Genomic DNA, 11749 nt, shown 5'->3' with positions numbered 1-11749 from the left:
CCTCGATACCCTTTATTCTTGAAAATTGTTTGAAAATATAGTTTAATTAATCGATGAAATTCATTTAATGCATCATAAATACATTGAACTAATTTTCGAAGTTCAAATACCCCAAAAGTTAATATTCCTTATGGTCACCGTGCTGCGCAGTAGGACTGTGACAAAAATCGATAACGTCAACGATACTATCGATGGTTTAAATGGTTTAGATTGTCCGATAGTATGAATAGTGGAAACTAAATACTGTCACACTGTTTAGGCGCGTTCCGAAAAGCAACAACAACAAACGCGGCTTGAGCATTTTCCACCGCTCCCGCGCTAAATCATCAACCAGCACGCGTTTGTGCCACAGCACACGCATTGGCCACAAAATATGAACAACGGCAGATATGGCAGATTTGGAGCACTCATTGGCATTGCGTACGTTAGCGGCACTCACTGTAAATTCCTGGTAAGAACGCACTCGTAACACAAACGCACACATGCAGGCTCGCGAGTACGCTTACGCATACGCATACGGGTTGCTGTATGCCTGTGTGGGTAGACAGCTGACTCAAAATCTATTTCCATAGATTTACTCGACAAAAAACGCCGAAGTCTTGGCCTACCATGAGCTGAAGCTGCGCCAGATTGTCCACCAGGCCGGCTGGCTGGAATATGATCCCTCGGAAATCTGGAAATACATGCAGGAGTGCATTGAGGTAGCGTATCGGGAACTCTTGCGTTAGTTATATCATCGGAAACTAACCCAAATAAATAACTCTTCGTAGACGGCGTACAAGAATTTGGTGATACTGGAAATTGACCCGCATGACATCATCGCGGTGGGCATTGTTAATCAGCGGGGCACAACCGTGCTCTGGAACAAGCAGACTGGCCAGCCACTGTACAATGCCATTGGATGGTCGGACAGTCGCAGCACCTCAGTGTTGCGTAGGATCCTGCAAAACGTGAAGCAGAACGTAGATTATGTGAGGCATCGCACTGGCCTCCCGCTGAGCGGTTGCTTCAGCGCCTTCAAGATTCGATGGCTGATGGAGAGTGTTCCGGCTGTCGCAGATTCTATAAAAGAGGACAAGTGCCTGTTCGGCACACTGGACTCGTGGCTGTTGTGGAATCTAACTGGTGGCGTCCAGGCGGGAGTACACTCGACGGACATCACCAACGCGCACTACACTTCGCTGATGAACCTGTCCTCACAGCAGTGGGATGCAAAGCTGTGCCAATTCTTTAAGCTGCCCATAAACATACTGCCACGAATACGTTCCAATTCCGAAATATTTGGCTATGTGCTGGACGGGCCGCTGCTGGGAGTACCTATTGCAGGGGTAATGGGCGAGCAGTCTGCTTGTTTGCTGGGCCAACTGTGTATTAAGGCCGGCCAGAATGTGTGCACCCTGGACGATAGCTGCTTTGTCCTGCTTAACACGGGCACAGAGAAGCTTGAATCAGATAATGGACTGATCACAGGAGTAGCGCACCAGCTGGGACCCAGAGCGGCGACCAACTACAGCCTCGAAGGAGCCATTTCCAATGCCGGATCCACAGTCACTTGGCTACGCGAAAAACTGCGCATCAATACCGAGATTAACTCCAACGACAATGTGGTGGAATCACTTAATACGTTCATCGGAGATAGCTCAATGATTTCCTCTTCCTGCTCATCCTCCATGCTTAATACTGAATGCGGTTTGGCGGCCAAACGGTCGGAGATTACCCTGGTGCCAGCCTTTCATGGTCTGTATGCTCCCTATTGGCGGTATGATGCCAGAGGCATAATTCTGGGCCTATCCAGTCAGACAACGGCAGAGAATATCACACAGGCTGCGTACGAGGCGACCGGGTTCCAGATCTACGAAGTTCTCGAGGCATTTAAGCGGGACACACCCAACTGGGATCACGCGAGCACGCATCCAGTGCTGACTTTTGGCGGCGAGTACGCGGAGGACACACACCTGGTCCAGTTCATAGCGGATATCATGGGCTACATGCTGGAGCGGCCGCAGACCGCCTCGCCAGCTGGTCTGGGAGTCATGATAGCGGCCGGCGTCACCATGGGCGTGGTATCCCTGGAATATGCGACAAAGATGTATGCGCCACCGACAGACGTCTTCTCACCCACCACCACACCAAACCGTAAGTGCAGGGGTAGACTGTACCTCAGGCAACACTCGAAATAATTTGGACTTTATTCCGCAGGTCGAGAGGTGCTGTACCGGCGCTGGGACTATGCGGTAAAGAGGTGCCTGCACTGGAACAACTTTGAGACGTACGAGGCAGATATCGAGCTTTTCTCGCAGCGCGAACGTGATCCCAATCAAGCCATACGGCGATCAATACCAGGAAGCGTCTTCATGGTCACATCGTTTGCTGTGCTCCTGCTGGCCAGGTACCTGCACAACCATCCTCTGACCTAATGCACATTGGAGGAGTGGGGCGAGGAGCGATCCTGTGCACTCTAGTCACGTTCAGCATGCGTATTCAAAATTAGTTGTTTAATTTATCATTTAGTCGTTTAGAGTTAATTCTCCCTATCGTTAGCTTTCTTTTGTATATACTCTCATTTTTCTACTTTGCCTGATTCGTAGATCAAATTTTTGTGATTTACTTTAGACAGTTCTTGAATGGATAAGTCCATAGTGTGTTCGGATCTGTTGAACTGTTCAGTTTAGGTTTATTTATGCGAGCGATTTATATTATTTTAAACCCGAGAGACAAATTTTAAAGCTGTGAAGAGACAGGGAGGTACACACACAATAAGTTTAAGCCTAAGCCGCTTTGGGCTTGCCTCCTGAAACATGTATGTATCCATCTTTATATTGTTAAAACTGAGTAAACCAAAAAAGAATGTAGAAAATGTAGAATGTAGAAAACCATTTGTTAAGAATGCATTTTCAAGTGGCCATTGAACCAAAGGCCGTGGGTGTATCACTGCTGGGAACTGCACGGTGCAAGTGGCCAGTGTTTGCTGGTTTCTGTTCCGCTGCTGAGATCCATTTACCAGTTAATTAGCTGTCAGGCATACTCGACGGAGGAACGCATTCATTACCTGCTTGTGGATGCCATGCCTCTTGTTACCCTGCCACTCCACACTAAAATGCAGCTTAAGTTATTGCGCTTATTGTTGACACGCGAATTGCGGACAGAGCCCGGAGGCCAGACCATCTCGCCTGATGAAGAAGCAGCTGTGCCCATGCATAGTCCCTGCAGCCAATGTGCACTTGAACGCGCTTCTCTCGCATCTACAGAGGAGAAGGAAGTAGGCGGGTCGTTGCTGGGGAGCACGAGCACCCCAACTGTTGTCTTTGCTGGCCATGGGAGTCGAGGGAGAGAGGCACTCTTTCAAATGAGTTTTTATGCGCGAACGTTTGCCAAATGCGCTACAAAAATATGAACCCGGCCCATCAGTGAGCTTTAAGCCTGAGGAGCATTTTTTAGCGATGGCACAATTCTAAAATGAAGAGATGATTCGATAAATCTTAGTTCCAAGTTCGATAACTGAACTCGATAGCTAATTGGCAACAATCGTACAATTTATGTGCCCTTCAAAGTGTAGCTCATCCGGGCTGTCAGGCATACCGATAAGCATGACTCTCAGTCGCGTACCCGTACATCCTGGTCCACAGTCTGCAAAATTGGTTTGCATTTGAAGACAAAACGTCGAGGAAGCGCATTAAAATGTGAAATTTGTGCAAACATTGACTCCCCCCACCCTTGCACCACCACTCGTTGCCCAAACTCTGCCTGCGAGGAGTTCGAGGGGGAGGCGTGGCAACGTCCAAGACGTAAGTAAACTTGCACGTAGTCAATTTAAATAAATTAACACAGTGTTGGAAGGTGTGTGTGCAAGGGCGATAGATAAGGGAACACGGGGGAAAGAGTAAGCTTATTGGTGTACCACTCCCCCTTGATGGGTTATTTGACTTCTTTCCTGCTGCGTCCCACTGCGTACCACTGTGCTGCAATATGCCATAATAAGAACAAAAATTTGACATAGCCACGTAGCTAGGATGATTCCCTGCGCCAGGGTGGGGTATCAATGTCCTCCTGGACGGGTGGGTTTTAGCTGTTGTGCGGTTTCCCGCCCCGTCTTGAATGCATTCTCGCCCTAAAAGGTGGTGTGCTGGGGAAGGGAGCGTGCTGCCAGTAACGCATAAATCCTCAAGTTTATGGCATCAATAAATGTCGAGGCGAAATAATGATTTCGTCAAGTTCCCGGCCATTGGGCTGCACAGAGCATTGCTCCCCTCGGCGATGGAACTTTTGCTGCCGTCGATGTTGCATTCCAACTGTACTACGGGGGTGACTCTCTCGAGTGGCACGGCCCGAAAAAGGATATGTTTAAGCAGGGAGATCTTTGGTAGGAGCTCTTATGATTCGGGACATTCATATGCAATAAGTTCTGGGCGTGTCAACACCCACACAAAAAAGGGGAAAAGGAAAAAGGGAATGGAAAAGGCTTTGCACATTCAGAGCGCACTTTATTTATTGAACGAAATTTGCTTGCGAGTTTTATGGCTACCAACTCATCTGCATATGCGCCCGAGTAGCAGCCAGTAGCAGGAGCCGAAGCAGCAGGAGAAGCATTCAATGGTTTGACGTAAGGCTGAATCTTTATCAGCTGCTGTAGGTCCTGCTCCTGCCACTGACAGAAAGTTTTACGCACTTTTTTTACGAGGCTAAGGCTCAGGCCCGACTCAGGCTCTCTTCCCCCGTTCGCATGGCAGGCCGTCATAAAAATGTCGTAAATTCGCCGGAGCGAAAGTTTTGTTGTGCTCGAAAGCCGTGGGCAAAGCCAGACCCGGACGTGGCCCGGTTGCCTCGGTGCCATCGTAAAAACCTTAATTAATTTTCTAATCAACATTTTGCCTGCATGTAAATCGTCTGATTTGCCGGGTCGAGTCCGTTTCGACGCTTATGTGTAGCATAATTTGAGGCGAGTACGAGTGCTGCCTCTGCTGGAGCGCCCTCTTTAGCTCCATTAGAAGGGACGGGGCTCGGTTAAGTCAGCTGCGATATGTCAAAGTAAACGGCTATAAAGTCTCAACTGAAGGCGGAGCTGGGTGCCGGAACTGGCGCCAGCAGTAAAAAGTTGCGTGCTCTGCGTTTGGATGATTTCCAGACATTGTTTTTGGTGGTGTTTACTTGGTTTGTTAGTTTCAACTTGTTCTCCGAGTTGGGGACCATCCAGAAGAGGGTGCGGAAATTGGAGGATGGAGAAGGAGGGTAGAGACAGCTTCCAGCAAATATCACTCACAGGCCGTTGGACAAAAGTTGCAGACCAATTACGAAGGAATTCTGGTCAGCCAAAGCGCAGCACAAATTAATTTAAATATTTAAATACTTTAATTATTTTTTAACTGTCCAGAGAGGGGTACAGCGTGCAGACAGGCAGTGGGTTGTACAGAGTGGGGCGTACAAAAGCCAAGTGCCACGATCCAGGGGCCTGCACATTGCTCATACATAGCTGCATGGCAACCTGAAACAACGACAACGACAGCGTCAACGGGCAAACAGCCAAGCGTAAACTTAACTGACAAGTGGAGACTTAACTTCCCATAACAAATTGCATTCCAATTGCATGTCGTACCCCCCTTCCCAGCCACCAAATCCCGCGAGGCATGAGCAAACACACACATCCCATCCAGCCACATTCAGTCACTCTTCAGGACCATGTCTCCTGCAGGACGATGTCGCCATTGCTGTTAATTTAAATTGCTTTAAAAAAGCATGTGCAGATGCAAATGGAGAGTCCAAAATGCAGAATGCACGCCACATGAAGTGAGGAAAATGATGGGGAACAGAAGCGGGTGGTACGTCTACGTATACCCTCATTCAGCAGGCCAAATGGTAACAGGAGCAACTCCGAGCTGGCAGTTGGCAGCTCCTGCCGAGCAGCAGCCTCTTGAGCTCCCTGCACGAGCACAACGCACACAGACACACAACACGGGGAGAAATTCCTTTGATGCCTTCAATGATTCATCGATACTCGCATTATCTAATATGAACCCTAATCACAGCGAATCGCTGTAAGGCAGAAATGTTTCCAATACATTTCATTTGTTAAAGTAAAGGAGTTTTTTTTGCAGTGCACACAAGCCATGCTCGAAATATTCCTAAAGGGTGTGAAAAGTATGAATGCAGCCAAGAAGGTGCTCACGAATGGCACAGGAGCTGAGTCAGTGGCAAAGTGGGGGCACGCGCGTACCTGCGCTGAAAGGAAAACAAAATTATGCAACTTGAGAACCAGAAAACAGACAGACAGGCAGACAGACAGGCACGGCACCCCGCAAGCATAGGGGGAGTTTGGGGTAGCTGCTGCTCCTTGGCTGCTTTTCAGTTGCCATCTCAGTTGCAGTTTGCTCTTGCTGTTGCATAAAATATGGCTGCTGCTGCTGCTCCTGATTCTCATGGGAGCACATGAGAGCGTCTCGACTTTAGCAACAGAAGCAGGGCATCTCTGGGGAGGCGGAGTACCTATTTCAGTTACTGTTTCTGCATTTGCATTCAATTAAATCAGGACTTGAAGTAATTGCCAAGTAAATACAAGTGACTGGGCTGGGCCAGGACACGACTAGAGAGGATTATAAAACAATTTTTCAAGTCGCGAGTTTTTTTGGGAGCGGGAGCTACGGGAGGAGCACTTTTCTTATTGATAAAAATTGTTAAACTGACAACTTTGCTCGACCAAAGTTGTGTGGGTTGTCACAAAAAAAGAGAACCCTTTAGTCCTGGTCGAAGTCCCTATGCTGCCTCCAGTCAAAAGTTTATTAAAATTCAGAACAAGAAGCAGCCGAGCCGAGCCGCAACAAGAAAGTTCCGTTCCCAGAAATTGTATTACAAACAGGAAAGAAAAGATGTTGTTGGGACCGAGGCATTAGATACCCTTGCAGGGCCATTCTCCACTTAGATCATTCTTCGATGACATCCTACCCACCCAATAATCTTAGATATTCCGATTTATTAAGCTCTGCTCTCCTTCGCAAACATCTAATCAAACCTCATAACCTTCCCGTTGTAAGGGTGCACAAATATAGCAAAAGATAAACACAGGAGAGTAGAGAGCGCGGAGCAAGGAGGAGCCATGCTCTGCCACATGTGTCGTGTGTCGCCTTTAGGGGCAAATCGATAGAAGATTGAATTGAAGCAGCAGCTGAGCCCGAGGCTGTACCCGTTCCAGTTCCGTTCCGTCCCTCCAGTGCCAATCCAATCTGTCGCATTGCGGTTAAATTCAATGATTTGTGGCTCCTACTGAGTCTTAATTTATCAGCTCTCTCCCGCCTGCCCCAAGACAATTCCCGCCTAATGGAGAGGCAGACGCGGTGGCGTGAAACTTTTTTTAATTCTTTACAGTTAAGTTCAACTTTTGGCCAAAATAATTTGTATGCGGCTGCCACCAGCTTACAAGAGAAAGTTCTCTGTTGCACGAGGGCTGTACGGAGGAGGAGGGAATAGTGGACGAATGCCTTCAATGTCTGTCGAGCAAAGAGGGGATGAGTGGGAGAACAACATACATGCATACGTGCATGCTCCGGCTACTTATGGTCCCTCTACCTCTCGCCGCTTGCACTCCTTCGTTCCGTTTTCGTCAAGGTGGCACCCGTTTTAATAGGGTGGCAAGTTTAGCAAGAGTTTTCACAGCAAGAGATCTCATTCGATTCTAATCTGTTCAAGGCTTATCCATGTTGACTTAGGTCTGTAGAAGGTTGTTAATGTGTTTGTGGCATCAAGAGAAGAGCAGAGAAGGCTGTACCTTTGGTGGCTAATCATTATTTTATTGAGAAAATCAATGTCCGTTGGCATTGCCTCACCTCACTTAATTACATCTTGCTTGCTGGCTGAACACTTGAGTTGCATTGTCCTCTTTGTCCGGGACTTGCACATGGTTGCTCTTTCCATTCACGTGCTGGGAGAAAACCGTGGGAAGAGAGGAGGGGCATGCCCTGCCGGTTGGAATGTGTTGACATAGCGCTAAATTTTACAGTTACTTTTTGTTTGCCCTTCTGCTAGACGTTCTCCCACTACACTCTGCACACTCTCTTACTCTCTCACTCTCTCTCTCTTTCTGTTTCTGTAAGGCACTTTCTGTAGTTAAAGTTTCAAATTTTCTGGGAATATTTATTCAAGGCTAAAGGGGCCAAATCTCGTTTAATGTTGTGGCCAAACTTTGTAGGGTCTCCGTGCAAGCAAGGATTTTGCGGCTAATCAAACATTTTGAATAATGCAGTAATGGCTTAAGTGGTGAACTCCATTTACCTGTTAACCCTGTGGCTTTGGCTTTCTGCTCTAGCGTTAATTAGTCAATTTTTAAATTTATTTAAGGTATTTTTAAAGGATTTTCCTCAATTATTATGCCTCAATTCTCAGCAGAGTTCTTGTGTCACAAATGACAGCTTCCGCCCATCAAGTTTCCCCTTGGCACCTACTACCTCCCAAATTACCCAATTGAACTTAAATGCCCCGTGGAAAAGAAAAACGTATTTCTCCCACACTGCCATCAAGCCTACTCAAACATCGCCCACTACTTCTACTGCCCCCTCTCTGTTTCATTGTCTCAGCCCACTAACCTTGCTCATTTACCGCTAATTTTGTCACTGTAGCAATCTCGTGGCATAGCAAAGGAGTGTGAGCTGGAGAACGGCAGCTAATGCCGCTTAACCGTTATGGCTATAAAAGGAAGCTTTGAAAGCTTTTGGCCCAAGCTTAATGCAAAGCGACTCAATAAACGACGAGAGACGATAAAGGCCAAAACATCACCTGAACACAATTCGCATTCACGCTCTCTCTCTCGCTCTCTCTGTCTCTTTTGCTCCAAGTAACCCTTGCTCCAGCAACAGCAGAAATGGCCGCAAATCCCCCCAATGGACTTTGAATCTTTTCCCCAGAAGGCTGCCTGCCAACTCCATTGAAGCGTAAGAGTTTCTTGCCAGACTCCATTCCAAATCAACTGCATTCCTAAGCCCTGTCAGGCATTTTATGGCCAACACGAAAGCTAAACTTTTACCGAGGGACTCGTAACCAACCCGGCCAAGAATTCACTCTCGCACTAGCACTCGCACTCCCCCGCACTCCCCGCCCCCTTCCTTCTATTCCTCTCCTTTTCTGCTTTCTCTCCCTCGATTTGCCTGGCTCGTAAAATTTTATGCGTTTTTTGCGCCCTGCGTCCTGCGTTTGGCGTTGAAAATGAAAATTGTTACTCCACAATGAGCCAGGGTTTCCAGCTCCCGGCTGCGGGCTCCAAACTCAATGGCATTCGAGTCGAGTCGAGTCAAGTCGAGTGTTGTGAGGCTTGCCAGACCCTGCCGGGTCCTCTGTCCTCGCAGGGGTTCGGTGCCAATGAGAGCTCTGATAGAGATGGCAGCCTCATGAAATTCAATTCCTTCAATCACGAAATGGCCCCACTTTGGCTGGAGCAACGTGCTGCGTGTCAGCGAACATCGTGTCACGCGACCATCCTTGGCCCCCCTCCTTGTTGTTGTTTTGTTTGTTTGGTTTTTATGACTTTGGGGTATTTATTTCACTTGAAGCTAGACGAGGGAAGGCAGAAAGCGGAACAAGGGAAGCTCTGGAGCTGCTGCTCTTGCCTGATGTTTCATTTCTGTCGTTTCGCTAGCTTTCCCTCACAGCCTACTCCATCGCCTGCCTCTGCGTTAATGAGTCAACACAAAAGGCTCAGCTGTTTGTTTAATGCATGTTCCACCCCTTTTTCAGGCAAGACATGATACGACACCACCCCATCCTTCAGATTGCTATTCGGTTTTGTGTCTTACGATTCAATTTCGGTTGCAAAAATGTTAAAGGTGTTTATTTGTTGGTTGAATCGATCAAATATACCTCTTCCAAATAACATCTGCCTACGAAAAGTAGGCACAGTTCCACCCTATTTTTAAAGAGTTTGTGGGAATCAATTTAAACCATATGGAAAACCATTTCATGCTTTAGTTCCAGTAATGAGCCACAAGAAAATTAGTTTAAATTTGCACAGTAGCAAAAATATATCTAGAGGTTCAGGAGATGAGGATTGCATTAATTTTGTTGGCTTTTTCCATGAGTTATAAGCATACGCATACCCTGGAATTGGGTATTTTGAGACCCTATGGCGAGATTCCCTTTAAAGGTGAGTGTCTCCTGCTAGCATATTTTCCATGGGAAACGAATTTTTATTAAAATCAGTACGGGTTTAGCCTGCCTAATTGATGTTGGGATGCGATCGGGCTACTGCATAGATCTGTCACTTAAGGAAGTCTTTGTTCCCGATACAAATGAAACAATTACCAATATCCAGTGTCGCGTATTCTCGAGGTATCGCAGTTGCACGCCGCCGGCCAAATGCTGCACCGATGGCTGGGACTACACCTACGTGGTAAAAACAGACAACAAATAATGGGGGGATTTTCCCATTAAATTCTTATTAAATTTACGTCACTTTTGTGTGTGTGTTTGTTGTGCTTCAAGTAATTGAGTGAGCAGCGGGAGTGGAATCAAGTCTTACTTTTTGGGGTGGTTGCATAGTTGGGTGTTCCATGAACTGGCTACTGCCTACCCCCTTTTGAGAGACCACGGCTCATATTCAGCATGGCCCAAAAACACAATTCAAACTTTCCCTCTCGCTAATTGTGCGAATATTTTGCAGAGCGCGGCTGCCATTAAAACCAGAGCAGACCTATAAAACTCTGCACCACAGCCTCATATGCACATACATGTGATTGCCGAAGAGATGGCTGACGGGCTGAGTAATAAACGAGTCTGCGATGTGCTTCAATTATGTGCCAGGATGCCAGGCTGCCAGGCTGCCAGGCTGCCAGGCTGCCTGGCCTGCTGCTTTCCCATGCTCGTGTGTCGCAAACTTTGGCCTGTGATGAATGCGAAAATATGTTTTCGGCAACTCCATAATGAGGCAACTTCGCTGAGGGGATGCCAGGGCCGAGCAGAGCCGATACGAGGCAAGCCGCGTGCACCATCAATCTGCGGGTAGGGCTGTCGCTGCCTTAGGGAAGTGGCGGGGCTATGAAAACAAAAGTCAAATTTTCTGCGAAATTTATTTTGTGCCTTGTCCTGGTCTGGCCATTGTCGCGTATGCGTAATGTCATGTGCAATTTATGAGCCGCCAGGTAAAAGGCATAACCATGTGGTATAGGTCAGTGGGGAGCCAGCCACTGCCACTGCCACTGCCACTCCCCCAGCTGCTATGTGGCGTGGCGTATGAGTAATGCACATTTTACGCTTGAATTGCCAAAGCATGCGCCACCATTTTGCCCACTTTAAGTGCCCGTGCTCCACAGTCACCGCTTCGCTTCCCTGCATAAAATATTAATAAATTGAAAGCCATGTGAAATGGCATTTTTATGTTTGTTCTCCTGCCCAGCAGCAGCTTAGTTTAGGCCTTCTTTTGTTGCAGCACAGCAGCTGGGATTCCATTACGAAATGCAAACTACAAACATTGCGCATACGCCATGTGTGCCGGGCCTGGTGTCTGTCGTGTATTTTGCATTTTAGGCAGTTGCTATCAAATGCATTTTCTGTGCAGTTTTGGGGTTTTTTTATTTTCGCTTCAATCAGTATTTGCCATTGGGTACAATTTTCATATTTGTCAGAGCTGAATATTAGAGATGTTTCAGAGGAAGCACGGGAAGCCTCCTCCTGTAGAGAATTCCTTCTTCTCCTGCCTTTTTTTTTGGCCAACTCTTTGCGCTCTGCCTGCCGCACTTCCTGCTAGCCAACTGTTCAATCAACCTTTTTCGGTGGAGGC

The 11749-nt window shown here is 47.4% G+C and overlaps 2 protein-coding genes across 2 annotated transcripts; both read left to right on the top strand.

The window, feature by feature from the left end:
* Positions 1–243: 243 nt before the first annotated feature.
* Positions 244–2876, top strand: LOC117586925 (glycerol kinase). The gene is made up of 4 exons (XM_034277288.1): positions 244–451; positions 573–701; positions 771–2136; positions 2200–2876. Exons 1-4 carry the CDS (start codon positions 374–376, stop codon positions 2415–2417), a joined length of 1791 nt encoding a protein of 596 aa, XP_034133179.1. The 5' UTR covers positions 244–373; the 3' UTR covers positions 2418–2876.
* Positions 2877–9994: 7118 nt separating this feature from the next.
* LOC117586950 lies at positions 9995–10420 on the top strand. The gene is made up of 2 exons (XM_034277323.1): positions 9995–10117; positions 10185–10420. Exons 1-2 carry the CDS (start codon positions 10015–10017, stop codon positions 10382–10384), a joined length of 303 nt encoding a protein of 100 aa, XP_034133214.1. The 5' UTR covers positions 9995–10014; the 3' UTR covers positions 10385–10420.
* Positions 10421–11749: the final 1329 nt, after the last annotated feature.

The sequence above is a fragment of the Drosophila guanche genome, unplaced genomic scaffold, assembly GCF_900245975.1.
Source record: "Drosophila guanche unplaced genomic scaffold, DGUA_6, whole genome shotgun sequence".
Classification (NCBI taxonomy): Eukaryota; Metazoa; Arthropoda; class Insecta; order Diptera; family Drosophilidae; genus Drosophila; species Drosophila guanche.
Note: the sequence above shows the minus strand (reverse complement) of the source record. Positions and strands in the feature narration are given on the sequence as shown.